We start from the raw sequence: 26,290 nt of genomic DNA, 5'->3' as shown, positions 1-26,290 counted from the left end.
AATATGCAGATCGTTATTTATTTTTATCAACTCACAAAACCGCTAAGGTTGTTGACGTTTTACATTGAAGACTCATAAACGTTTTGCTCTTTGTTATGGCTGTTTTTGCACTACTTTCCCAGTAAAAAATTTGCAATGAAATTTGTTGCGTTTTTATAATAAAATTTTACATATAGCTCTTATTTGTCACATCTGACCTGAGGCACTAAAGGTATGTTTAAAGTATTTCTATCATGCATTTTAGTTTCATACATATTTGGTTTTTAAAAAAGAACTCTTTCTAATTCCAGGGATAAGGATTGCATGATTCCTATTTCGGGTTACATTTCTTCGACATCTTAAACAAATATAAAATGAGTAAGTAAAATGTTCTGGTGAATTAATGTTTAAAGTATAATCAAACTGGGCTTTACAAGTCATTTCAATGTAGTATCTTGACTAGTAAAATGAGTTGCTTAACTTATTTTGATGAATCAATGTAAAAACATGTTGCTTTATGACGCATCACAACATTTTTTACATTACTGTAAAACATGTTTGCTGCCTGAAATTTTCAAGTACAATCAGCTTTAAAAGTCATTTCAAATTACTATTTTTAAGTTTTACTGCACTGTAAAAAATTGCACTTAATTTTTCAAGTTATTTCAACTTAGATTTTATCTTGACTAATGAGGAGTTACTTACGCTAATTCAACTTTATTTTATAAGTTACAGCAACTCTGTATCATTAGTAAAAAAATAATCTAAGTTGAAACAAGTAAATCCAAGTTAATTATACTTAAAGATTTAAGTGCATAAAAATTGACAGTGTGAATTTTCACTTATCAAATAAAGTTAAGTGATTTCAACTTGTTTTTACAAACTTATCGCTTAAAATCGCAAATAATTTAAATAGTAAATTGGAATAATTATTTTATTTTACTTCTCTGAAATCTAGGGCAGCAAAATTGTTTTACTGTGTGCATAGCCGTTGTTCCTACTGAAATCTTATGACATTGCAATTTTAAAACAGCATTTTGAAATATCCTGTAACACCAAGTATGTCCCCATATGAAATATCTAGATAAACAATAAACATGCAAACTATTCTTTATGCATTTATTTTCTAAATTAGCTTTATTTTTTTAGACCAAACAGGAGATTCATCCAATATGACGACGTCAACCAGCAATGCACAAGTCAACATGGACCTCCTCACCTCCATCACAATATTCCTCCTATGTGTGACACACTTGCTTGGTGTTGTTGGAAATGGAGTGGTCATCTACGTAGTGGGTCTAAAAATGAAAAAAACTGTCAACACCATCTGGTTTCTGAACCTGGCAGGAGCCGATTTTCTATTTATTTTCTTCATGATCTTTAACATAATCTACACATTCCGTAATTTCGACTGGCCTTTTGGTGATTTCATGTGTAAGTTATGCAGCCTGGTGACAGTGCTTAATATGTTTGCCAGCACCTTCCTTTTAGCGGCTATTAGCGTGGACCGTTGTCTGTCCACATGGATGGCGGTTTGGGCCCGGACCAAACGTACGCTATTCAAAGCAAAAATAAGCTGCTTGGTAATATGGTCGGCATCCATCGCTTGCAGTATTCCTTTGGTGATTTTTCGAAAAACAAAATTTTATGATTCCGTACAAATAACCGTGTGCATTGCTGATTTTCCCTATGATCTAGCAACCTATAAGATTCTGGTAATGTATCGTTTCATTGTGGGATTCATGCTCCCTTTCATCGTAATCTTTAGTTCGAACCTGGCAATTGGCGTGAAAGTTCGAAGGCTACGAAGAAACAATAAACTTAAGCCATTTCGTATTATTCTAGCTGTAATCCTCGCCTTTTTCTTCTGCTGGCTTCCCTTCTACATACATCAACTTATCGACCTGCGGATACGCGAAATAAATGCTACAAACCCGTCAGACGAGCTTGACAGATTTAAGGAAGTTTTAGACGCGGTAGCGCCCCTCATAGTTAGTCTCGCCTATCTGAACAGCTGTCTGAATCCATTCTTGTATGTGTTGATGTGTGACGAATTCCAGAAGAAACTAAAGCAGTCTTTGGTGATTGTGTTTGAGAGCGCATTTGCAGAGGAACACCTGACACTTCTCTCACAACAATCCCAACCCAAAAACAACTCCCAATCTATGCATGGTAAAGGAACTGAAGGAACTGGGTCTTCTGAGGATTAATATAATGCACCATGCACTATGATATGTAAGGATTTTAAGAATATATTTTATTACATTTACGCATTTGGCAGATGCTTTTATACACAGCAACTTGCATAACAAGAATTACATTTTCATTCATATGTTCCCTGGGATCTAACCCATCTTTTGGAATTGCTAATGCTTTACCACTCAACATATTTTTTGTGCTATGCCATGATGAAACAACGTTAATATTATTTAGTGACAAAGAAATTAGTTTTCTTATGTACAATGTAACAATGTAATAGTAGCTGTAATTTTTTCTTAATGCAGTTTTTTTACAATAAATATATTATTATTATTGTGTTTTCATGGATCTTTTAAAACCTTGAAATATAAGCTATTTTATAACTAAGGAAACCTTGACGACGGGACATTAAATTAAAAAATAATGCACACCCAAGGTGGTAATGCGGCACGATGCGAATATGTTGATGTGAGAAGTGTAAATAAGATACACCATCCTTTTAGTGGAACATTTATCAACTGGTAAGACAAGGTCAACAAACTAAACCTGTTAAACTATCATAATTCAATTGCACAAACCAATGGACTTTTTGACGAATGTCTTCAGCTAATCTTTAGCTTCTTTGAAGTAAAGCATATCTAATGAAGCACACACAAAAGACCTGAACTGGAAATGACCTTTCTTGCCAAATACAAAAGTTTGTTATGCAAAACCTCAATTTTAAGTAAGAAATAAAACCATGTGAGGATCATTACACTGTCAGTACCCTTTAAAGAATCTCTTGCCATCTGTGAAGATGTGAACGATTCCTCCAATAACCTAATTAAGACCTTGATGCACTTAGAATGAACTTTTAAGTTCCTTAAACAAAATATATATATATATATATATATATATATATATATATATATATATATATATATATATATATATATATATATATATATATATAACAATGTCAGAAAAAAATGGTCCCAAGCTGTCACTGTGGTATACTACCCTAACATTTATGGAAAGATATGTATTAAGTACTTTTAAGGTACTAATAAGCAATTTTAGTAAGGAATAATTGAGGTACTAATATGAAATCTTTAAGTGAAAAGGTACCCCCCAAGTGACAGCTAAAGACCATTTTTTTCAGTGTAGGATCTTTTAGACTCTTTTAAAGGGTGTTTAAAGTGTCTTTACATCTGCGAATGTGACATCTGAATAATGCCAAATGCCTCTATGGGGCGGTTTTCCCAGACAGGGTAAATCCCACACCTTAGTTAACTTCAAATTCAAGGACTTTTCAAGGACTTTCCAGGTCCAATACCCTCAAATTCAGGGACTAAATGTGGGGGCACATTTCAAGTGAGAGCAAGGTTACATCGTGTTACCTTTTAAGATACATTGTTACAGTTTCCTTTTGAGGGAACTCATGCTGCGTCACTGCTGGGACGCCTTCAGGGGTAAGTGCGTCTGAATGTGTATATTAAGTTATTATATTGTGAGGCTTAACGATAAAGACAGGGTGATGCGGGAACCAGGGAGACGCAGCGTCTCGTTCCCTTCTCAGGGAACAACAAATTACATACGTAAACCGAGACATTTTCATGTCAAACACAACTATGCAAAAAAGCATTTTGGTTTGAATCAACATTCGCATACAGGAGATATAAGCATTTAAAGCGAACAGTTTAGCACGTGTGCTTAAAAGTCTAGAATTTTTATGATATTTTCCTACACTACACAGGGAATAATATGGATTTTTTTTCCAGAAAACTTCTTGCATAAAATAGATTCAAGCACTTTCAATGACCTGTATCTATGTCTGTATATTTTCAAAAACTTCCCAGGGCCTTGAATTTTTCCCCTCCAGATTCACAAACTTCCAAGGACCCGTGGGAACCCTGCTAATCCCAGATTATAAACTGCCTTAATTTAAAAACAGCTTGCACCGACATACCTTACCAATTATTAGTGCTATTGTTTTGTCTCAAGATGCACACCAGTAATGTTTTAAAATGTATGTTTGTAAAAATGTCCTAATTTACATCAATAAAAACACTGCAGAGAGTAGGTGATATATTAAGGTCATATGAATTTGATATCTGGTCTAAGAAAGTGCAGTCAGGATGAGACACAGCATCTCAATATAATCTCAAAACTAAAAAGGACAGAGTTGAAGTCAGGTTTCTTTCGCAAAGTTTCACAATACAAAGGGTGCGACACCAGAAGTATCAGCAGAAGTCATGATATGATGATTCTGACTCTGATACTATTTGCAACATGACCAAAGTGGTTACTTCTAATCTTGTTTTTAAATAATCACTGTAAAAATTTAAATATTTAGGCGTGGACAGGGTTTAGATTAATTCAGGACTAACCCTTAGTTATACCAGTGCCAGATGGACATCTTTGAACATAGTGACATGTCGTCTTGTTTAGCAGCATCTCTCACACAAGTGGCCTTTCTTATTCATTTTTTATCAATTGGAGCGATACTCAATCATTCAAGCATAATTCATTAAATCTGATTAGATATTTAGCATTGCACTCAAAAATGACCAAAGAGTTTTGATATTTTTCCTATTTAAAACTTGATTCTTCTGTAGTTACATTGTATACTAAGAACGACGGAAATGTAAAAGTTGCGGGTTTTTTTAGGCAGATATGGCTAGGAACTATACTCTCATTCTGGCATAATAATCAAGGACTTTGCTGCCGTACCATGGGTGCAGCAGGCGCAATGATACTACGCAGTGCCCGAAAACAGTCCCCAGCTATTAAAAGTTACCAGTTACCAAGAGACTATTTTCGAGCTGCACAATCCTCATTGCTGCACCCATGGTACGACACCAAATTCTCATTACAATTTGGTCATTTTTAAGAGCTATGCTAATGGTCTAATCAGATTCAATGAATAATGCTAAGCTATGCTAAAGTTGGTACCGCCAGAACAGGAGATTGGCTGAATGGATTTCAAAATGGTAAAATTAAATTTTTTAACTCTAGGGGAGCAGTGGAGTGTCCCTTCAGCCTCTTAAGACCCAAGGTTTGGTTTGTGTTTTTTTTTTTTTTTAGATTTCTACCAGCTGTTTTGGGGTTAGGAAGAACCAATAAATATAATAACCAAATATTTTCTTTCAACATGAAGTGGTGTAATTGTCTACGTTTGTGTACAATAAGTTCCAGTTACACAGAACTAAGTATTATGGTGCAAACAACAAAAAATATTATGTCCATATACGTGGACTACGGAGCCCCTACTGGGACATGGAGAAAAAAAATAAAGTTTAGTTTCGCATGTGCACGGGAAACTAAACTTTATTTATGTTTTTATATATGTCCCCTTAGGAGCTCCGTTGTCCACATACGTGGACATCATAAGTTTCAAGTGTGCACGCGAAACAAAACTTTAAACTAAATTCTGCACATGAAGGTTTCGCGTGAGCACGTGAAACTTATGTTACGTGAAACATCTGGGCTATAGAGCCAAAAAACCCCATCTATAAGCCTAAGATACGGTAACACTACAGTTTCCAAGTAATTGGAAGATTACTCACTTTGTGATGCATCAACAAAACAAGATTCTGTTTTGACACCTTGGTATCCACCCCTCTATTTATAGCAGTTTCTTGGAAGGCTGAAGAATGTTGTATTTCATCCAAAGAGGATGTCTAGACTTGGCAGTTTTTTTCTTCTTCATTGAATATTTCATTATTTTAAACATAATAGAAACAAAGTAATTACTGATCCAGGAACATGACTTCATAAAATCACCTGCTTCACCCAAGAAATAATTACTGCAATTTATTATTTACAGCAGGTGCAGTCGTGTCCTAGTGGTTAGAATTTGGCTTGTAACCCGAAGGACGGCAGTTCAAGTCTCACAGCTGGGAGTTGCGAATAAAACTAGACTACAGTGTGTTTATTTGTGTGTACGTGCACGTACGCACACAGTTGAACGCACAGCCTTGCACAGTTTATTTTACTCGTACGTGTACACAGATGTACGGCGCATGCGCATTGGGACAAAATGCAATCCACAGGGTTCCCACTCCAAGTCAAATTCCCTGACTGAAATACAGATTTGTTGGGGATGCCGTGAGCGTGGATAATGTAGTTTACACTGAGTTTATAAAAATGTAGCTTAAATGCGTGAAATGAATTAACAGTGCCAATCAACAGCTGTTTAGTCAGTGGAGGCCCAGAAATGGTATTCCTTGTCACAAGTTAACAAGCAGATTACATTTTGATAAATGGAAACTTAAAGCAACAAACAAAAATTTCTGGACTTGAACAAAAAATATACAATTCCCTGACTTTCAATGTCTGGAAAAGATCTTTTAAAATTTCATGATATTCCATGGGAACCCGAATGCATCGCTTGGGTTACATACTCTGTCCTCCTGTATGTGCATGCGTGACATACGTGTACAGTGTACGGCGGGTATTAAACGTCTGTCTGCATTCATTACGTGCGCACTCTTCTAATGCCCTTGAGCAAGGCTCACTAATCACTGGGTTGGGTTAAATGGCGCGGTCACGGTCACATACTTGACAAACGTGTCACACACACTTTCACTGTTTTTTACTGTTAATATAAACCACATAACATTTAACAAAATATGCAAAGCATTACGTTCCTCTTAAATTCTGCAGAGCAAGTCTATTTGAAAATAAAAACAAGGACATTAAAAAAACTGGTTTGCTCACATGTATTTACTTTAGTTCTGGATTTACAATTCTGGCTTAGTTGTGTAACTTTCCTTTTAAGGCTTCTTGTTAGAACATGTCGTTTCACTCCCAACACATCTGAGATGCATTTTTTTCTTCACGGACTAGCGTTCATACATTTCCTTCAGGATTTTTATGCTCTCACTGTATCTTAGTTGGTTTTTATTGGAGGCCTCCTTCCACCTACAACACATACGAATCAAATGAGAAACAACATATATTTTTTAAATGTGTGCGTGTGTGTGTGTACACAATGCCATTCATACTTCTGTCTAATTTTCTTCCAGCGTTTGATGTGACTGAAAATAAGAGGTGATGACCCTGCTGCAGCGTCTATGGACTGAAAGAAAAACATCATTAGTAACTAAAAATATGCAAAAATGTATGCAAATGCAGCTGAAGGCTCTTATTGTTTGAGTTTCGTATAAATGTACTGTATGTGTGTTTGTGTTATCTTTAATTCTGACTTGAGAGTACATACATGCATCTTAAATGTCCTTATTGCTTCTTCTTCTTATAATCTTTATACATTTGTATATATTCATCTCATAAGTTTTCATATGACTGTGTTGTGAAGTAGTACGTTTCTACTGATTATACATGATAACACCTGCTGATTCAGTATCTTCTAGTAAGAGTGAACACTGAAACGCAACTAAGATTGTTCAATAAACCATTTCCTTTCTATTTATCAAACTTCATTTCCTGCCTGCTGTTCTTCCTCTTCATCTCTGTATCTGCATTGTGGTTAAGTAAGTGTTAACTCAAAACGCTGACCATCTTTGAGTAATGAACAATGTCATTTTCCTGACTAGCTAGCTGGTTTTTAAGCTTTGACCTTTAGGATCTAATATCAGCATGGTGCACTATATCATATTGATCTAAAACGAGTGAAACATTTTCTAAGAATTTCCTGCCAAGCAGGATGTTTACAAAACCAAATATATATTTAGGATTTATGAAACATGCAGGTCAGCAGCTCACCTGGCTCTCTGCAGGCTTCTCTACAGGTGGAATTCGGAGATTAACAGGTTCATCTGATTTTATTGGACAGACAGGTGGAGGAAGTCTGTGGATGTTCTGACCTTTGCCGTTTAGCATGTCACTCATCTTAAAGAATAAGAATTAAAAACATATCTTTTTTATTTCTTAGCCATTTCGATTCGAGTAAGACACTTTCAAGGCAATTTCAGAAAAAAAAATACGAATTTTCATACGCATTTCAGAGGGATAGATGATGCAAGATGTAGCAACTTTTTAAAAACAACATTGCTCTGAAGTTAACAAGTTGCCTAAAAGTTGAAAGGTTACCCAACAGTAAAATAAAATATTATTGACTAACAATAGAAATCTATAGGGCGATGAGTCCCCTGTGGTCAAAATCAGGTTTTTAATGTTGTTTATATCTCTATGTGGTGTTTTTCAATATTTTTTAAGATAAACTATGTGCAAATTCAACAACATTGCTGAGTAATTCCTCTATAAAATTGCAGTCATCTCATTCCCTTGGTTTCCTACATCACAAACATGCAACTAATCACATCAACACAGTTGAACGAAGGGATCAGGCAGTTCGAGTCATAGAAACGTATGCCACGTACACTTTGTGCTAAAACAAAATACAATGTGAATGCTCAAACCTTCTCTAAAAATGCCTGTTGCAAACATGCAACTCACTAATGCATTGTGAAAGCAGCAGCTATGTGTCTGACACTGCCGAATGTGGCATCTATTTACATATATATCTATGGTTCGAGGTGGTGCGATTGAGTAAACGAGGGGACTAATTTGCATATTCATATATCCAAGTATACTAAATAAGGCAAGGGTATATAGTTACATTCAAGCAGTTTTAAAGAGGACATTTCACAATACTTTTTTAAGATGTCAAATAAATCTTTGGTGTTCCCAGAGTAAGTATGTGAAGTTATATCTCAAAATACCCCACAGTAGGTGTGAGCAAAAATGCAGTTTTGGGTGTGTCCTTCTAAATGCAAATAAGCTGATCTATAAATGGCAGTTGTGTGGTTGGATAGTGCAGATTAAGGGGCGGTATTACTCCCCTTCTGACATCATAAGAGGAGAGAAATTTCAATTACACTTTTTTCACATGCTTGCAGAGAATGGTTTACCAAAACTAAGTTACAGGGTTGATCTTTTTCACATTTTGCAGGTTGATAGAAACACTAGGGACCCAATTATAGCACTTAAACATGAAACAAGTCAGATTGTCATGATATTAGGGATGGGCAATATGGCCTTAAAAAATGATCACGGTAATTTCAGTTGTTTGTTGCGGTGACGATAAAACTGACGATAAATTATTCTCTTCTGTAAAATATCAGATTAGGTTATGTTTAAGTTGTGTTCCACTGTGACTGTGCTGAAAAACATCACACAACTACATTTACACAATAATAATTCAAACCAATTACAAGTTTAAAATGTAAACACAGATTCTGTATTTATTTATACTCTCATGGTGCAAAAATAGTGCAAACAGGAAAAGTAACAATGTCTTTAGATGTGTTTAAAAATTACAATAGAGTACAACTGCAAATAAATCCTAATAAAGTAACAAACATGTTAAAGTAACCTGATAAAGTAAAGAAGTTTAGTGTGGAACAGTCAATAGTCCCTTTCACACATACTGGTAATTTACTGGTAAAACATGTCATGTGTGAACAGAACCTTTCCGGTAAATCAGTACTCCCAATTTACAAGTAAGACAGGTTGTAAGATTACCAGTAATTTACCAGTAAGTGCTATTTGTGAACGAAAAATATAGGATTACCGGCATTTAGAACAGACGACGTCAGACCGCGCTGACAGCTTCGGCCAGAACGGGGTTTTTTTTATAGATGACGCGTTTACCCCCGCACTGTTTACAGATGTTTCCACACATGTGCTGCTTAAAAGTCGAGCACACCTGAAGTTAACATCCACATTTCTTCACCAAAGTTGTTTCAAACAGCTTAAAATTTATTTGCCAAATTGCCGACATCCTTACCACACCCTCTGTGATTTGCAGACGGCCCCTAAAGCAGCCTAGGTGGATATGCAGCGAATATCAAACCTAAAACTAACTTTACCTCGCTCCTCTGTGAAGCCTAATGTGCAAACGCAGGTTCCATTTGACGCCGCCTAACGCAATGTTATTTGGTCACGAGCAACTTCGCGACTGTCAGCGTTTGCCACAGATGTGTAAACAACAAAATACGAACCGTGGATATTAAGTCATAACCCGCCATTGTTATTACAAATACGACACTGAACTCACCGGCCGTGCGCCACAGGTAACTTCCTCCAAGTTTACTGGTATTTCGATATCTGTGAATGATGTCTTACTGGTAAAAAGACGAAAGTCACTGCATGTGTGAACAGCATGTTTTTGTATTTACTGGTAAATGCATTCTGGTAAATTCATGGTAATAACAACAAGCACCTCCTCAGCCTCACGTCCGCCTTCCGCCATGTTTGTTTTCACTCTGCACGTGAACAGTGAATTGGGCGCGCACAAACTACCTCATCAACTAGATTTATCGTTGTTATCGTGAAGCGTCAGATTTTCATCGCGAGGATACACTTTGGTGGTATATCGCAAACGATATCAGATAAGATATCGCCCATCCCTACATGATATGTCCCCTTTAACGACAACAAACAAGATAAAGGTTAGCAGGCAAGGTGTCTTATTTTTAAAGATGCAACATTGCACTACACTTCTCCACCTGTGTGTGTGTGTGTGTGTGTGTGTGTGTGTGTGTATTAATTTGAATTTTAACACACTGTTTTGTGTCATCCTATTTAACACATATGTTAATTTAGCACATTATTTGTCATTTCGTGTTAATTTTGAGTTCAAATAAATAGAAGGGACAACACAAGATGTGTTAAAACAACACAAAATGTGTTGTTCCAAAAATAACACAGAGTTGTGTTGTCCTTAACTAGACACACGATGTGTTATTTTAACACATTCGTTTTAAGAGTGTAGGAACATTTTCAAAGATTGCAATGTGGACACTGCTATCAGGTACCTCGTCTTCCCCAGAGCTGTGAGGAGGGCTGGGTGCAGTTCTCTCTCTCATAGAGGGGTTGTTTCTCATCCATGCCCGACAGATGGGGTAAAGTGGTGTGGTAGTGTTGAACTGAGCCAAGTCAACACTGCGATCAAATAACTTGATTATATAAGCATCTGAAGAAGAAGATCAGACACACATCACACATGCATTAAAAATAACATACCCAATATAAAATATTAAAACAAACCCATATATTTAGTGTATTACTTTATTGGAATGACCATGTAATTAAAAAGTTTAAGAGGGTTATGCAATAGCAAGCAAAATGAAGAGCTACAAAGTGAAGGCATAAATTTAACATCAAAGATGCCGATTCTCTCTAAGGGGGCGTGCACGACAAAGCTTTTACGCCCGCGGCCGGCGCATGTTTTCAATTGTTTCCAATGGAAGCTCTGCTTCTTGGAAGTTTTTCAAATAAGCCAGCAGCTAGTGTTTTTTTCTCGAGTTTTTTTCAACACACAGTGCTGAGCGTCGAGAGTTAAAAGAGATCACGCTTGTCAATGTCAGTTCTTACACGACCTTCCAATCACAGTGGAGGGGGGCGGGACAAGTATCACAACAACCAACCGGCTCACAGCTCAAGTATCGCAGCTACCAAAGCGCTCGGCTGAAGAAAGCTGGCGCTCAGCTGAAAAACAGCTGGCATTCGGCATCCTCCAGGCTGTTTTAAAAGTTTAAGCATTTAAAAGTTTTGGTGTGCACAAACCCTAACAGATGTTTAGTCATCTTACTCTGTTTATGCTGGTTGGTGTCAGCCAGACTATCATCCATCTCCTTACGCTTCTTCCTTCTGTGTTGTGGGAATCGTGACGATGGTCTGCGAGAGGCAAAAGTGTTCTTAAGACATGTGATACAACCTTCACTACGGATAAAAATCGGAAGTAATTTGGCAATTTTTTAACGAGAAGAATGATCAGTCCTTACTACAAAAATCCACCTTACCCAACTCATTTATTATCCTTTTCGATTATTAAACACCAGAGTCAATGTTGTCCCATTCATTTAAAATATAATACCAAAGGTTAGAGAAGATTATGCTTACCTTTTCCCGGCCGATGAAGGTGATAAATCCCTATATAGAAGAAAAGAAAGCAAACATTATTTATTTGCTTTACATAAAATTGTTAAATCTGTCTTAACTATTTTATATATGAAATACTTTTTAATTTAATAATATAACTGTGTTCATGTCAAAAGCATACTTGCTCAAAGTGTCTGCCACCATTTTCCCAGCATCCTCCTCATTCTGCTCTCTGTGGAACAGACAAAAGAAAAATTTGTGATTTGTCTCTAAAAACGAATGCGTTCTTATTCATAAAAGCCTTAATTTGATTATTCCAGTAATTACTTGGACACAATTCAATATTCATTTCCTGAATCAATATTTTTACATTGCAAAGTTTTCTGTAATCAAATGAAAGCAATGAAATCACTGCTAGTGATTGGTTTAAAATGAACGCCTGATAAGAAATGTAATAATAGCAGTTAACAAGACTATCAGACTGGCAATCGTTCAGACATCTGATAAATGAAGGATGTACTGTATTAGTGGAAACAAAACCTGTAAGTGCCTTGAATGGTCATAAAGTGTCTAAAAGTGCCTAAACATTGATAAGCTTTTTGATTTCCCAAATTTGTGGAAATTTAAGAACAAGAAATTAGCTGTCTAATGTGAAACATCAAATATGAATGGTAAACATCAAATGTGACTTGGGACCAATCATAAGGGTCATTTTTATTAAGATTTATTTCCATTGATGTATAGTTTGTTAGAAAAGGACAATATTTCATGGTTTTCTGAATTATGTTTGTCAATACCCTTGACTTAGATGAAGATCAGATCACATTTTATGACAAATGTATTCAGAAAACCATGCAATTCCAAAAGGTTCACATACTTTTCTTGCCACTGTATTAATAATGATAAATAAATGGTTGATATATTTACAGTGGGAAATGTACAAAATATCTTCATGGAACATGATTATAAATGATAAATATACCAATGGGACTTATGACAGATTTTGTGGTCCAGGGTCACAAATATGACCTGCTGTTATTTTACCTTCTGATATTTACTTTCATTGGGTTGTTGTTATACAGGCAGAATACCTGATGTTGGAAACCATATTTTTATACGTCGGTCGGTAATACGCAATGTTGGGTGTTAAAATAAGTGCTTTGTTATCATAGCCAATTGTTAAATTGCCCAATCACTAATGTCAACCATCAACAAAAATCACATGACTATGAAATCACATTTGATAATAGGTATTGGGTGGATTTATTTAATATAAATGTACTAACCTCTCACTGTCACTCCTTTCAACCAGACCTTGCAACACTGCATCAAGCCGGTTTCGAGCGCCAGGGTCTGCAGAAGAACACATTTACAGATATACTGCAAAATTATATCATAAATTGAGAATCATCTGAAAAACACTAACGTACAAAAACCCTCACCTGTTTTCTCAGTCTTGATCTTAGAATGAAGCATCATAACTTCAAAATGATTTTCTGGATTCTCCTGAAGGATTTTCTTCCTTTACTGTCATTCACCTGAGGATTTAGTGATATGAAGTTAATAAAAAGACAGTTTATCCAATCAATACTATAGTATATTATTAATATGATGATATTATTGTTGATACTACTACAATTTTTCTCATAATTTTTTTAAATGCTATCATCACTATTATGGTTATTATTATTTCTATGTAACTCCCCAGCTAACGTTACACTTCAATGACGACATTTAAACATAAGTCAGGCAATAGCCCTATAATGTGTATTATTTTAAAGTATCGTCATTCAGCTGAACGTTTAAAACCGCATATACACAATTCTCAAACAATTATATTATATATTTATTTATATAAACATAAGCAAATGTTAATAACGACTATTATTTTGCTAATCAGCTGCCATGACAAACAAATGACGTTAGCTAGCCAGAAACCCCCTAAAATTCATTATTAACGACATAAAACACTTCTCTATCTTTATTAATATCCGAATGTTTTAAATAAGTGTAAGATTTTATAGCAAATATTAGTTTATAATATAAAATGAGACCTTTTTCAGCAGTAAACCTTTAGCTGAGAGATTGACGAGCCGAATCTGTGTCCTAGTTCGACTTTCCTCTTCCGCGCGCAAGGACATTTCTGGCTCGTCATTGGACAAGGCAGTTGGGAGAGTATCGCTCTTATTGGTTCAAATCGTTGTCGATCAAACAATACGAACCTCGATTGGTTCCTGAGCGGCATTCGAACAATGTAAACAAAATGGTGTTCGGACTACATTTCCCAGAGAGTTCAATACAGGCACACAATTCGAAAAGTAAGCAGAGACTGTTTCCTTATCTGTATGAAAACTATATAACTAATATGTGTTGTAATTGTAGATATGTTCTGATATGTTTGTTTAAATATTACAAATAGGACACGGTACGTTTAACGCGGTCACAATTTGAGCTAAACGACTGTTTAATTCCTAGGTAACGTAAACACGCGACAGTTATGAAGAGGTAGTTTAGGTTTAGCGTTACTGTACTACAGCATAGAATGCGTTACATTCATTAATAATCATAATTTTCCAGGCTTTATAGAAGGATTCAGTAATTGTGCATTATGGTGAATCTACACTTGCGTTCTGTGCTTTGAGCAGAACAGCGTTGTATGATCAGCATGAGATCAAGGTGGGTTGCCTATTCAAATAATGTATAATAAATCATCAGGATTCAGGTCCATCAGATAAGTTTGATGAAATGTACAACATTCCCTATTACTTTACTTAGTGGTGCAGCTGTTTTCACAAGAAATAATCCTTTCCCTCGTGATCCTCCTTTGCCAAAGAGCCACTACAGCCCAACTAGATCCAGAAAAATCCCAAAGCAGCAAAAAAGTCTGGTAAGAAAAACACACTTGATGTTCTTCTGTGTCTAATTTTGGAAATGCTAGAAACATACTTATATATTCATCAAAATATGTGTTTTGGAGACTAGAATATAACTGTGCCAACACATTACAAAAATTTTAAAGGGCACCTATGGTCCGATTTCCTTTGGTGTGTAAGTGTGTATTAGTACATGTTAATGATATGCAAAAGGTACATGCCCCAAAGTAAACAATGACGCAAGTTATCATCTCCAACGGTAATCTCTTTTCTTTGACTTCAACAAACACACAGATTGCAGGCAAGTTTACTTCCTAGGATTGGTTATGTAGACAAGACCGACATTATCCTAATTCCTCCCACTTTGGCCTGTAAGATAACTCCTGTCAGCATTGCATTGTGACCGAATCTTTCATTATGGTAAAGAGCTTTACATTTCCGGCTGACGTCAGAGGTGTTCAGGCCAATCACAACGTACAGATAAGCTGGCCAATCAGGGACACAGCGCTTTTCAAATTGATGCGTTTTGTACAAAATCCATGTGTTTAAGGAAGAGAGTGAAATCTGGAGCTACAAAAATTTACAGTATGTGATAAATAATGTGTTTTTTTGAACCATAAACCACGCAAACACATTGTATTATACCAAATACACAAAATAACGTTGTTTTTTAGCTATGAAATGGGTACACTTTAAAATAGTTTTGAAATGGATGACTTGGACCTGTAGCTGCGAAAATACATATTGTGCCTTTAAAGGGATAGTTTGGCCAAAAATTATATTAAACCCATGATTTACTCACCCCCAAGCTGTCCGAGATGCATATGTCCATTATTTTTCAGAAGACCACATTTCCAGTTATTTTAGAAAATGTCTTTGATCTTTCAGTTAATCAAATGTAAAGTTATTGGGTCCACGTCCTTTAAGTCCAAAAAATGGGCTTTTATCCTTCCCCAAAGAAATCCAAACGTCTCCAGAATGATAAACAAAGGCCTTCTGAGGGTAATCCGTGCGGTGTTGTTGTAGAAATATCCATATTTAAAACTTTATAAACAAAAATAACTACCTTCTGGTACCGCCGCCATCTTAAGGGGATCGCACACCGGCCGCGCAGCTCAGCGCCGCATCGAGTCGCGTCTAGGACAACTCAGAGGTATTGTAAACCGGAAGTGCACATTAAATAGCGCGAGCTTCGGCAGATAGCGTCAAAATATACGTTAGCAGCCAATGTTAATCGTTAATGATTTGGGACAAATATGATGTAATTTAATGTTAAACTATGTGAGTGGCGCTGTGTGGCGCGACAGGGATTTGAGCAACTTCCTGAGTCACAGCTGGGCGGCGCGGACAGGCGCCACCTGGCAGCGCCGGTGTGCGTACACTCATAGAAAACAATGTGTTACCTTTTTTTTGAGCTGTGCGGCCGGTGTGCAATCCCCTTTAGACTCCTCTGTATTCAGGAAAGCGTATCAGCTTAGTGTTATGATATTGCCAAAAGTTGCATAAATACACAAAGTAATACAACACCAATACAAAACTTTTATTTCCGAGATGTATTTCACGTGTTTATCATGAAATAATGCTAACCTGTGAGATTTAAGTTATCTTCTGGAAAGTGATCATTATCTCAAATCAACATCAATGTGCTATAAAAGTGAGTAGGTGCAAAGATTAAGTTTAAACTTGCAAAAACAGTCAATCGTTTCCCTCCCTTACTTTACAGGCATTGAGTCCCGTCCTGTTTACTCAGAAACCCATTTCTCCAGAACCACCTTCGCAAACTTTATCTCAGAAGAAAGAAGACCAGGTCTTTCATGAAGGATCACACAGTGTCCTCCTCTGCCCTCCGACATCTAGTGAAGGCCCTCTGAGCTTCTCAGAGTCTTGGCCTTCTACTGACCTGAGTCCTTCTGCAGCTAACAGTCCATCTTCTCCCTGCACCGAATCTCAGATGTATGCCGCAAGAAACATGGTAGCTACAGGAACGGGGCCTAAGGAGCCCTCTGTACTTGCAAAGTAAGAACAATTTGTGGTTTCAGCGATCCATTTTAAGATTTAAACCTCACTTGGTCCTTGTGGTCTACAAGTGATCCCAATCGACATTACATTAGTTCAAAATGTGGTTCCCTTTATCTCAGATATATAACATTTTGTGCCTTTTTCTAAATAATCTATCTATACATACACAAAAAACTGGGCTTGATATAATATTTATTTATAATGTCATTTCTAATGTTTATATATACAAAAATTCACAAAATTTATCACTAAAGTAGTGATGTAAGCAGTTGGCCATATCCAGTAAAATGAATGGCCTTCTATGGCCCTCTGCTGGTCAAAGCTATTTCTTTCTTAAACGTTTATTCGTATATATTATTACATTTAGATAATAATTTAAGTGATTTTTTTTAAATATAAAATCTATATTTCTTTTCACATGCAAGCTGATGGTGTAGTTGAGGATTTTTTGTGGTAAATGGGTACAAAAGTACTTCAAATCTCTCGAAACACAGCTTTATTGTATAGATGAGAAGTAAACACAAAGAAATGATATATTATTTATATTATTGAAAATTTATATTTTTCTTACAATTATGCTTTCAGTTTTGGGGTCATATAGACCCCAAGGCCAGTAGTGTAAACAGAAAAGTACCATTTGAGGGTTAAGCTGTGACCATTAATAACTGCATGAAAATATTTTAGCAAATGCAACAAGCTCTAAGGTATTTCACTTTATAAATCAAACACCAGCTTTTTTTATCATACAGTCTGTATGCAATCTCTATCTGTTTTGTCTTTTGCCGATGGGCCAAGACATCCAATAATGTAATGGAAGCATAAAAAAACTTTATTTATTATTTTTAGTTGTCTACAAAGTTGCTTGAAATTATGTAAAGCATACATTACCATTTAACCTTAAAGATCATGCTCTGTTGTTTCTCTATTGAGAACAAAATAGGATTTTTAGTTTTGCAACCCTACTGTTGCACTCTAATTAAGCTGTTGTCAATAAGAAGCCGTTTGTAACTGTTTATCAAGCAATAAATCACACAATTGACTTGTCTTTTTAAAAGACAAGCTGTCAATCAAGTGTTACCACAGACAATTAAAAAGTAAAATTCTTTCAATCAGAGTCAGGAGTGTTACCATTTAAATTTGTTGTATAATTGCTACGTGGCACCTTTCATGAAATGCAGCATTTTTTTAATGTAGGTACATTGAGCGCTTCCGTTTCGGAAAGCCACAGAGTCGAGAGGAACGTCAGCGTGAGGTTGCTCAAGACGATGATCAACTATTTTGGTGGAAGTCCACATCGCCTCCATCCAGTTCAACACCAACCCAAGCATCAGAGAAACATGCCAGAGGTTTTTTAAAAACAATCATTGTTCATTACAGTAACACTGGACATGTCACATTTAATTTATATACACTATACTATAAAATATAGTATATAACTCTTTAAATGTAGTCAAGCTGTTTTGATATATTTTATTATGTTATAACGTTCACTTCTGAGTGTCAAAGTAGCTTGCATTTTCAAAGAAGATTTTATACCTTAATAGAGCGACAGTTCATAAAGTTTGAAATGTATCAGATATTTTAAATGGGCCATGGCATAAAAATCTGACTTTTCCATGTTTAAGTGCTATAATTGGGTCCCCAGTGCTTCTATCAACCTAGAAAATGTGAAAAAGATCAACCCAGTAACTTAGTTTTGGTATACCATTCTCTACAAGCACATGAAAAAAATAGGTCTTTGAAATTTGGCTCTCCTTATGATGTCATAAGGAGCTCTTGTTACAATAAAACCACCCCTTAATCTGCACTATCCAACCACATCACTGCCATTTAGTGCAGAGAAAAGCACAATTGAGTTTTAATTGCAACAAACCACCATCATTGTGATCAGTGTTTGAATTTCATCAGCTCATTTGCATTTTAAAGGACACACCCAAAACGGCACATTTTTGCACACACCTACAAAGTGGCAATTTTAACATGCTATAATAAATTATTTATATGGTATTTTGAGCTAAAACTTCACATATGTGCTCTGGGGACACCAAATATTTATTTGACATCTTAAAAAAGTCTTGTGCCATGGCCCCTTTAAAGCAACACTATGTACTTTTTTTACCTTTAAATAATGCCTTTAAAATTACTTCAGTGATAGAACAACTTTTAACTGGACAAATTGTACTCTTGCTGCAACCTGAGCAACCTCCTAGCTGCTACAAGCACACTCTGAAAGTGGCGGTGGAGGGTAGAGCACACAGCCCCGCCCCTCCCCCTGCCTGCAGAAGAGTGTCTAATACCAGGCACTGTTGCGCTTTTCAACCACATGGGGGAGCTGTAAGTCATTTTTACATGGAAACTACATAGTGTTGCTTTAAATATTCCATTAGATATGTTTTACTTTAGTGCAAATTAAATATTAACATATACTTTATATCATTTTCAGTTCTTGCCTGTCCATTACATTAACAAGGGAAGTCTAATGGACCGTACCAAGCAAATTCAACGATTTGCGCGAGTAGATTAAATACAAAATCAATGCAAAGATGGGAACCCGTGCGAGCGATGCTACAGACGCAAATTGGGTGACATGATTGCAGCGAAAAAACGTGCTGTTCATCTCAAATGCCTCTTTGTGCAAGTTGAAAATATTCAACTAAAGCAAAAAATTGCATGACACGAAGTTAAATCCCATGAGTAATCTAGAGCGAGGAACGCGTTGGCTTCACATTTGGTCTGTACGCAGCAAAATAGCATAATAAACAAATAATTTAAGCAGTACATCCTTACACATTTTACATAAAAAATGTGACCGTGCTATTTTTCTTTTTTTTATTGAAGTCACACTTTTTTTAAAAATCTAAAGCAAACTTTATTTAAAAATGCCATTTTATCAATTTTTATTGAATGTATTTTTTACATTTATCTTTATTTAGTACCAAAACAAGAAATGACATTGCATGATTAAGATCAATTTTAGGGCTGCAAGATACGTAAAAATATGGGAATTATGCAAATGTGCATAACTGAATGATTTAAATACTTCAAAAAGTTGAGTATAGTCCAAGTTTTAGTTTGATGCAGATAGCAGAGAGACTGGAGCGACAAAGAGATTAATGCTTTATTTTTCATGCGTGTTGGTTATATAATTTTAAGTTAATTTTTTTAAAGACATTTTAGTTTAATTTTACAAACTTTATGTCATCGTGAAACAGAAGTAGTGAATGTCTTTTTTTCTGTATGGCGACGTATATCTGAGTGAAACGGCTTCTGAAATCTGAAAAATGTAGAGCAAGACTTGATTTTGTCTTTTGAGAACTGATTGGATCGTTGGAAGTTGGCCATGTTACTAATAGCTAATCACTGCGATCTTTTCTTGGGCAGAAACGGGTCCTTGATAGCACTGCCCTAACACCATTCCTTGTGACAGGAAGTGAAGAGAAGTCATTTCGAGGAGGGGAGGAGGTTAACGTTTTTGATTATGAAGGCAGATAAATACATAAAAAATCACTATCAAAAAACAATATTTCATAAAAATGATAGTTTTTAATTTCAATTTCATGACGACCTTAAACAGTCGCATGTTGTATATGTTTAAGCAAGTTATCTCACATCACTTTTTTTTCTCAATATCATGCAGCCCTTATTAAAGGTCCCGTTCCTTTTGTGTTTTTGAAGCTTTGATTGTGTTAACAGTGTGCAATATAACGTGTTCATGTTTCATGTGTAAAAAAAGTGGTATTTTCACTCAATTTACTTATCTCTATAGTTTTCACTGTTCTTAAAACGGGCTGATGTCTTCCTTGTCCTATGAAGTCCCTCCTTCAGAAATACGTATTGAGTTCTGATTGTGTAGTTTGTTTAGTGTGTTGTGATATGACAGCAGCTTAGCTTTCCGTTAGCTTAGCTGGCGACTGACGTATTCCTGTGGGCGGAGTTTAGTAAAAAACATTTTCTAGTGATGTCATTAAAGCAGGAAGTAGATGGCTGCTGTAGTCCAAACCGGCTGTTCGCTGTAGGCTTTGAAAGGGGAATTCTGTTAAAGAAAAAATATCGCCTTATTTATGCTATTATAACAACATAACACATTAACTAGGGTTTGTAAAATGGGATCAGGAAGAACGTGACCTTTAATTTCTTTGTAAGGTATATGTATGTATGTGTAATGTAAATAATGTTTGTGCCGCAGAATCCCCTGACTTGAACAGTGGCCCTCTTAGTACCCACAAGTCTATTTCAAAGTCCCCTGTCAGAGACATGCTTGACCTCAGTATGCTGGTGAGTTATGGTTAATGTGAACTTTTGCCTTTTTACCCATGTGTTAAGACCCCATTTAGGTGTCTCATATGTCCGGTTGTTGAATGGATAAATGGCTCTTAGACAAGATTTCCTTGTTGCTGTTATACAATGCGGTACGTTTCGTTTCCAGGTTGGGCTCTGTTTACGAATGCTACTGCAATGACATACCTTTAAAGGAAGAAGAACTCTGTGAAGTCGGCTAAGTGTCAAACTTTACGTATTTTATTATTGTATTATGCAACCCTTGTATCATTTTAGAATTGAAGGACATGGTTAAACTCACCAGATGGTGGAAACTTTTCCAACACCCGAGGTGGCTCTTAAATGTCATTGCTCACTCGTAAACCACTGTGGTATATTTGTAGTGACAGTTATTACTAGTGACATTGTTATTGTAGCTAATCCTATTCACTCATTTTTGGCCAGACGTTATCGGAGTTGTCTCGCTGTGACCCAGAGGAACCTGAGATATTACAGCTACAGGAGCAGGCCAGCCGTTTACTACAGAAGAGGTGAAACTGCACATTCATTTCATTTCAGACCTGTAGAAAATAAATTTTACTTCACAATGATAAACGACAATCTGGAAGTCAGCACCGAATGTTCAGAGGCCAAGTCTGTGCTGGAAGTTTTTAGTAACGGTGCCTTTTCTTGTTGCTTTTTAAAAATAGAGGTCAAAGTCTAACTAAATTTAACATCACGAAGAAGTGAAGTTCCTGTAGCTCAACTGATGGAGCAAACGTTATTATGTTTCTTATTAAGATGAATTCTTAGGTGACACACCTACTGATAAAAAATGTAAAGCTTGAATATACTGTAATTAGTTTTAATAATACTTTTACTAGGAAATAAATGTCATTGAAATGTTAATCTTTCTTTACTTTGTTTTCAGTGCACGTTCTCTCAGCAGTTGTTCAATGCATATCAGCTCTGAGGGTTTGGGTTGCTCAGATTTCTCCTCCCCTGTCAGCGCAGATGAGCCGATAGGAAAACCACACGTACCCACTTTAATAGGCTCAAGCAACTGTAAGTAATAAAAGCACCTCAGAGCACCTTTGCATAATTTGAACACGTTGCAAATCATTATCAGTGGATCAGTGGAGCTTATTGCAAAAATACTTTCCTATTAGAGCAAACACTCAAACCTCCAACCACATGTTTTGAAGAAACTGAAGCGATTTTGAAGTAAACACGTAGTCAAAAAAAATGCCAAATTGTGTCTACTTAATATTAATACAAAATATTAATACATGTGAGTATCATACAAGCCCAAATCAGAAAAAGTTGGGACACTGTAGAGATTGTGAGTAAAAAAGGAATGGAATAATTTACAAATCTCATAATCTTATATTTTATTTACAATAGGATACAGATAACATATCAAATGTTGAAAGTGAGACATTTTGAAATTTCATGCCAAATATTGGCTCATTTCAGAATTTCTCTTTGTACTATATTTCTGGAGTGAATTTTGTGCTGTGATTATATAATCAAATCAAAGGAGGAAAAGTCTTCTGTGTGCACGGTGTAGAAAATGACAAAGGCACGAGCGTTTGCTGACTAGTGTTGCCAGATCTTGCGTGAAAAAAACAGCAAACAAGAAAAATCCAATAAAAAATACTTTATTCTGATTGGCTGAAAGGTGTGCATTAAAACCATTTAATGCACAGGTAGTTCCAGTCAGTTTGATTACAGTTAGAAAATAATCCGCTACTAAAAACATTGATAACCATAGTAACACAGTTACACTTGCCAACCGAGTTAGAGAGACATATATTTAGGTAGACTAAATGGATGATTTTTGCATATCGTTTAATATGTATGGTGAATATGGCAATTTTAAGAAATTGGCACTGGCACAAGACGAAATAGAAGACTTGGAGTCTCTCTCTCTCTATCTCTCTCTCTCTCTCTCCCTCTCCCCTCTCTCTCTCTCTCTCTCTCTCTCTCTCCCTCTCTACCTCTCTCTCTCCCTCTCTCTCTCTCTCTCTCTCTCTCTCTCTCTCTCTCTCTCTCTCTCTCTCTCTCTCTCTCTCTCTCTCTCTCTCTCTCTCTCTCTCTCTCTCTCCTCTCTCTCTCTCTCTCTCTCTCTCTCTCTCTCTCTCTCTCTCTCTCTCTCTCTCTCTCTCTCTCTCTCTCTCTCTCTCTCTCTCTGTTCTCTTTTTCTCTCTTTTAATAATGAATTTAAATAAATGTGATAATTCATTTAAATAAAAGCAAAACGATGGCACTACTTTATTTAAAGCAGACGGAGTGCGAGCCTTAACTCAAGAAAATGACCGTCATTTTTACCCGTTTGTTAAAAAATTACACTGTAAACATTAATTACAGCTTTAACTTCTTTTTAACTAGGCAAATAACCAAGGTATAAGTGCGATAATCCATGGCTAGCCATGCATTAAAGGACTCCGCTACGCGTCGGGTGGTTATTTGCCTCTATGATGTGCATTAAAATCCTTTAATGCATGGCTAGCCGTGTATTATCCCTTACATAAATCCAAATGCTTTAGCTCAAAGATCAAAATATTTGTACCGGCACCTTCACACTTTATTATCACCAAAATTTTGATTGCTTTATGAGCCACGGTTAAGTGCCAAAACGGTATGTACATACAAAAAAGAAAAGGACCTGACGGTTAGAAGACACACCCCTTACTGCTGATTGGCTACAAGTGTGTTTTGGTAATCAGCCCGACTCCCTTTTCCCAAGCGTTTTTCAAACATTGTGCACTCCGCCTTTAAATGCGGTTGGCAAACTTGACACTTCTGTAGTTACATTGTGTACTAAGACCAACAGAATATTAAAAGTTGCGATTTTCTAGGCAGATATGGTTAGGAACTATACTCTCATTCTGGCGTAATAATCAAGAACTTTGCTGCCGTAACATGGCTGCAGCAGGCGCAATGATAATACGCAGCACCTGCAAATAGTCCCCTGCTTTTGAAAGTAACGAAGGGGTTCCATCGTTCCTCAGAGGAACAACATAATTTGATTAAAAGGTTAATTTGAGAGGGGGAAAGGTAAAGAAATGCAGCAAAGTTTTGGATGCTCAGCTAAAATGATCTCAAATGCTTTAAAATGGCAATAAAAACTCAAAGCACATGAAAGAAAACAAACAACTACTTTTAAAACAGATTGAAGAATAGTCAGGATGGCAAAGATTAAGGCTTTCATCGCCTCAAAGATGATCTAAAATGATCTGTAAGTACTGTGACAGTCAGAAGACGTCTGATTGAAGCTAAGCTGTTTGCAAGAAGTTTCGTAAAGCACCATTGTTGAAAAAAGGCATGAGCAGAATCACATCAAATGTATCAAAGTAAAATGGAGAAACATTTTGTGGCCTGATGAGAGTAAACTTGTTATTGTGGGGTCTTGTGGTTATCGACAGGAGCTCAGGCGACCCACAGGTACTGAATTCAAACCACAGTACACTGTGAAGACAGTTAAACATTCTGCAAAAATCATGGTGTTAAGATGTTTTTGGGTGGCCTTATATGGGTGTTTAAACAAGACAACAATCCCAAACACACAAGCAAAAGAGCAAAATATTGGTTCCAGACAAAAAGGATTGAGGTTATGGAGTGGCCAGCTCTCTACTCCAGGGGTTTTCAAACCGGGGGGCGGGGCCCCCAGGGAGGTCGCGAGATGGTGCCAGGGGGCCCCCAGTTTTATGACATTTTATAAAATACATTAATTTATCATGAATTCTGTGTAATTAAACATAAAAAAATAAGGCTACTAACCAAAAGCACAACTTTTTTGTATAATTTAATGTGTGTTTTAGTAAATTGTTGAGTTTAGAACAGTTTTTTTTTGTCACAAATTTTCTTTGGGGGGCCGCGAAGGAATGCACCATACACAAGCGGGGCCGCACGCTGAAAAAGTTTGGGAACCACTGCTCTACTCCATTAAAAATTTGTGAGAAAAGATTTGTCAGATGTGGGTACTGAAGTTTCTGCTCAGACAATACGGCGCACCCTGCGTACTGAAGGCCTCCATGCCAGAACTCCCAGGCGCACCCCCTTGCTGTCTCCAAAGAATAAGAAGAGTCGACTGCAGTATGCCAAAAGTCATGTGGACAAACCACAGAAGTTTTGGGATAGTGTTCTGTGGAAAATTAGAACTGTTTGGGCCCATGGATCAACGCTTTGTTTGGAGGAGGAAAAACAAGGCCTATGAAGAAAAGAACACCTTGCCTACTGTGAAGCATGGTGGGAGGTCAATCATGCTTTGTGGCTGTTTTGCTTCTGCAGGTACAGGGAAACTTCAGCGTGTGCAAGGTACCATGAATTCTCTTCAGTACCAGGAGATATTGGATGACAATGTGTTGCAGTCCGTCACAAACCTGAGGCTTGGGAGACGTTAGACATTTCAACAGGACAAGGATCCCAAGCATACCTCCAAATCCACTAGAGCATGGTTGCAGAAAAAAGGCTGGAACATTTTGAAGTGGCCATCGCAGTCACCAGACTTAAATCCGATTGAGAACCTCTGGTGGGACTTAAAGAAAGCAGTTGCAGTGCGCAAGCCTAAGAATGTGACTGAACTGGAGGCTTTTGCCCATGATGAATGGGCGAAGATACCCGTAGATCGCTGCAAGACACTTGTGTCAAGCTATGCTTCACGTTTAAAAGCTGTTTTAACTGTAAAAGGATGTTGTACTAAGTACTAAGATTGAATGTCACTTGGGGGTTGAATAAAACTGATAATGATGTGAGCACAGAAAAGACATTTGTGGTTATTTCATTATAAATGTTATGTTATATTTGTCTGACCTACACATGCCTCTTTGATGTAATTGTAAGCAGGATGACTGAATGATCAAAATCAATGTCAAACCGACCAAAACAATCAATTTCAGTTGGGGTTGAATAATTTTGAACACAACTGTACATGTTATCCCACCGAACAAAAAAACAATTTTTACAGACTTTCCATAGAAATAATTGCAATACACGGTGATATAACATAAGCTATGATGGCTATCTACAAAGAAGGACAGATAGGGTCGATTATGAGCTAATAACACAGCTAACTTCCCATCCAATGACAACAAGCAGCTTTTAGCCGACTGAATCCAAAGTTGAATATTCGT

At 36.6% G+C, this 26,290-nt stretch overlaps 3 protein-coding genes across 6 annotated transcripts in view; 2 read left to right on the top strand and 1 right to left on the bottom strand.

Moving 5' to 3' along the window:
• The first annotated feature begins 1,134 nt into the window (after nt 1-1,134).
• On the top strand, nt 1,135-2,874 carry LOC129438885 (C3a anaphylatoxin chemotactic receptor-like). Its single transcript, XM_055197785.2, has one exon. It carries the CDS (start codon nt 1,152-1,154, stop codon nt 2,187-2,189), a length of 1,038 nt encoding a protein of 345 aa, XP_055053760.2. The 5' UTR covers nt 1,135-1,151; the 3' UTR covers nt 2,190-2,874.
• A 3,865-nt stretch (nt 2,875-6,739) lies between these two features.
• lin37 (lin-37 DREAM MuvB core complex component) lies at nt 6,740-14,214 on the bottom strand. The gene is made up of 10 exons (XM_055197133.2): nt 14,061-14,214; nt 13,449-13,544; nt 13,293-13,359; nt 12,188-12,238; nt 12,028-12,057; nt 11,717-11,802; nt 10,941-11,098; nt 7,885-8,010; nt 7,167-7,240; nt 6,740-7,083 (listed from the first exon to the last, which is right to left on the bottom strand). The coding sequence occupies exons 2-10, from the start codon at nt 13,483-13,485 to the stop codon at nt 7,005-7,007; spliced, it is 708 nt and encodes a 235-aa protein (XP_055053108.1). The 5' UTR covers nt 13,486-13,544; nt 14,061-14,214; the 3' UTR covers nt 6,740-7,004.
• The window catches only part of proser3 (proline and serine rich 3), a 22,522-nt gene continuing 10,419 nt past the window's right edge, over nt 14,188-26,290 (top strand). The window contains exons 1-9 of one of the 4 annotated variants that reach the window (XM_055197128.2): nt 14,224-14,324; nt 14,482-14,511; nt 14,584-14,682; nt 14,782-14,893; nt 16,603-16,895; nt 18,093-18,244; nt 21,085-21,173; nt 21,621-21,706; nt 22,087-22,220. In XM_055197128.2, the coding sequence (XP_055053103.2) occupies nt 14,663-14,682; nt 14,782-14,893; nt 16,603-16,895; nt 18,093-18,244; nt 21,085-21,173; nt 21,621-21,706; nt 22,087-22,220 (886 nt within the window). In that variant the 5' untranslated portion in view covers nt 14,224-14,324; nt 14,482-14,511; nt 14,584-14,662. Of the gene's footprint in view, nt 14,325-14,462; nt 14,512-14,583; nt 14,683-14,781; nt 14,894-16,602; nt 16,896-18,092; nt 18,245-21,084; nt 21,174-21,620; nt 21,707-22,086; nt 22,221-26,290 lie in introns of those variants that run through there. The other 3 variants (XM_055197127.2, XM_055197129.2, XM_073863291.1) reach the window with 3 other exon arrangements.

This window comes from Misgurnus anguillicaudatus, chromosome 24, assembly GCF_027580225.2.
Source record: "Misgurnus anguillicaudatus chromosome 24, ASM2758022v2, whole genome shotgun sequence".
Taxonomy (NCBI): domain Eukaryota; kingdom Metazoa; phylum Chordata; class Actinopteri; order Cypriniformes; family Cobitidae; genus Misgurnus; species Misgurnus anguillicaudatus.
The sequence above is the reverse complement of the archived record's forward strand: the minus strand, read 5'-3'. Positions and strand labels throughout refer to the sequence as shown.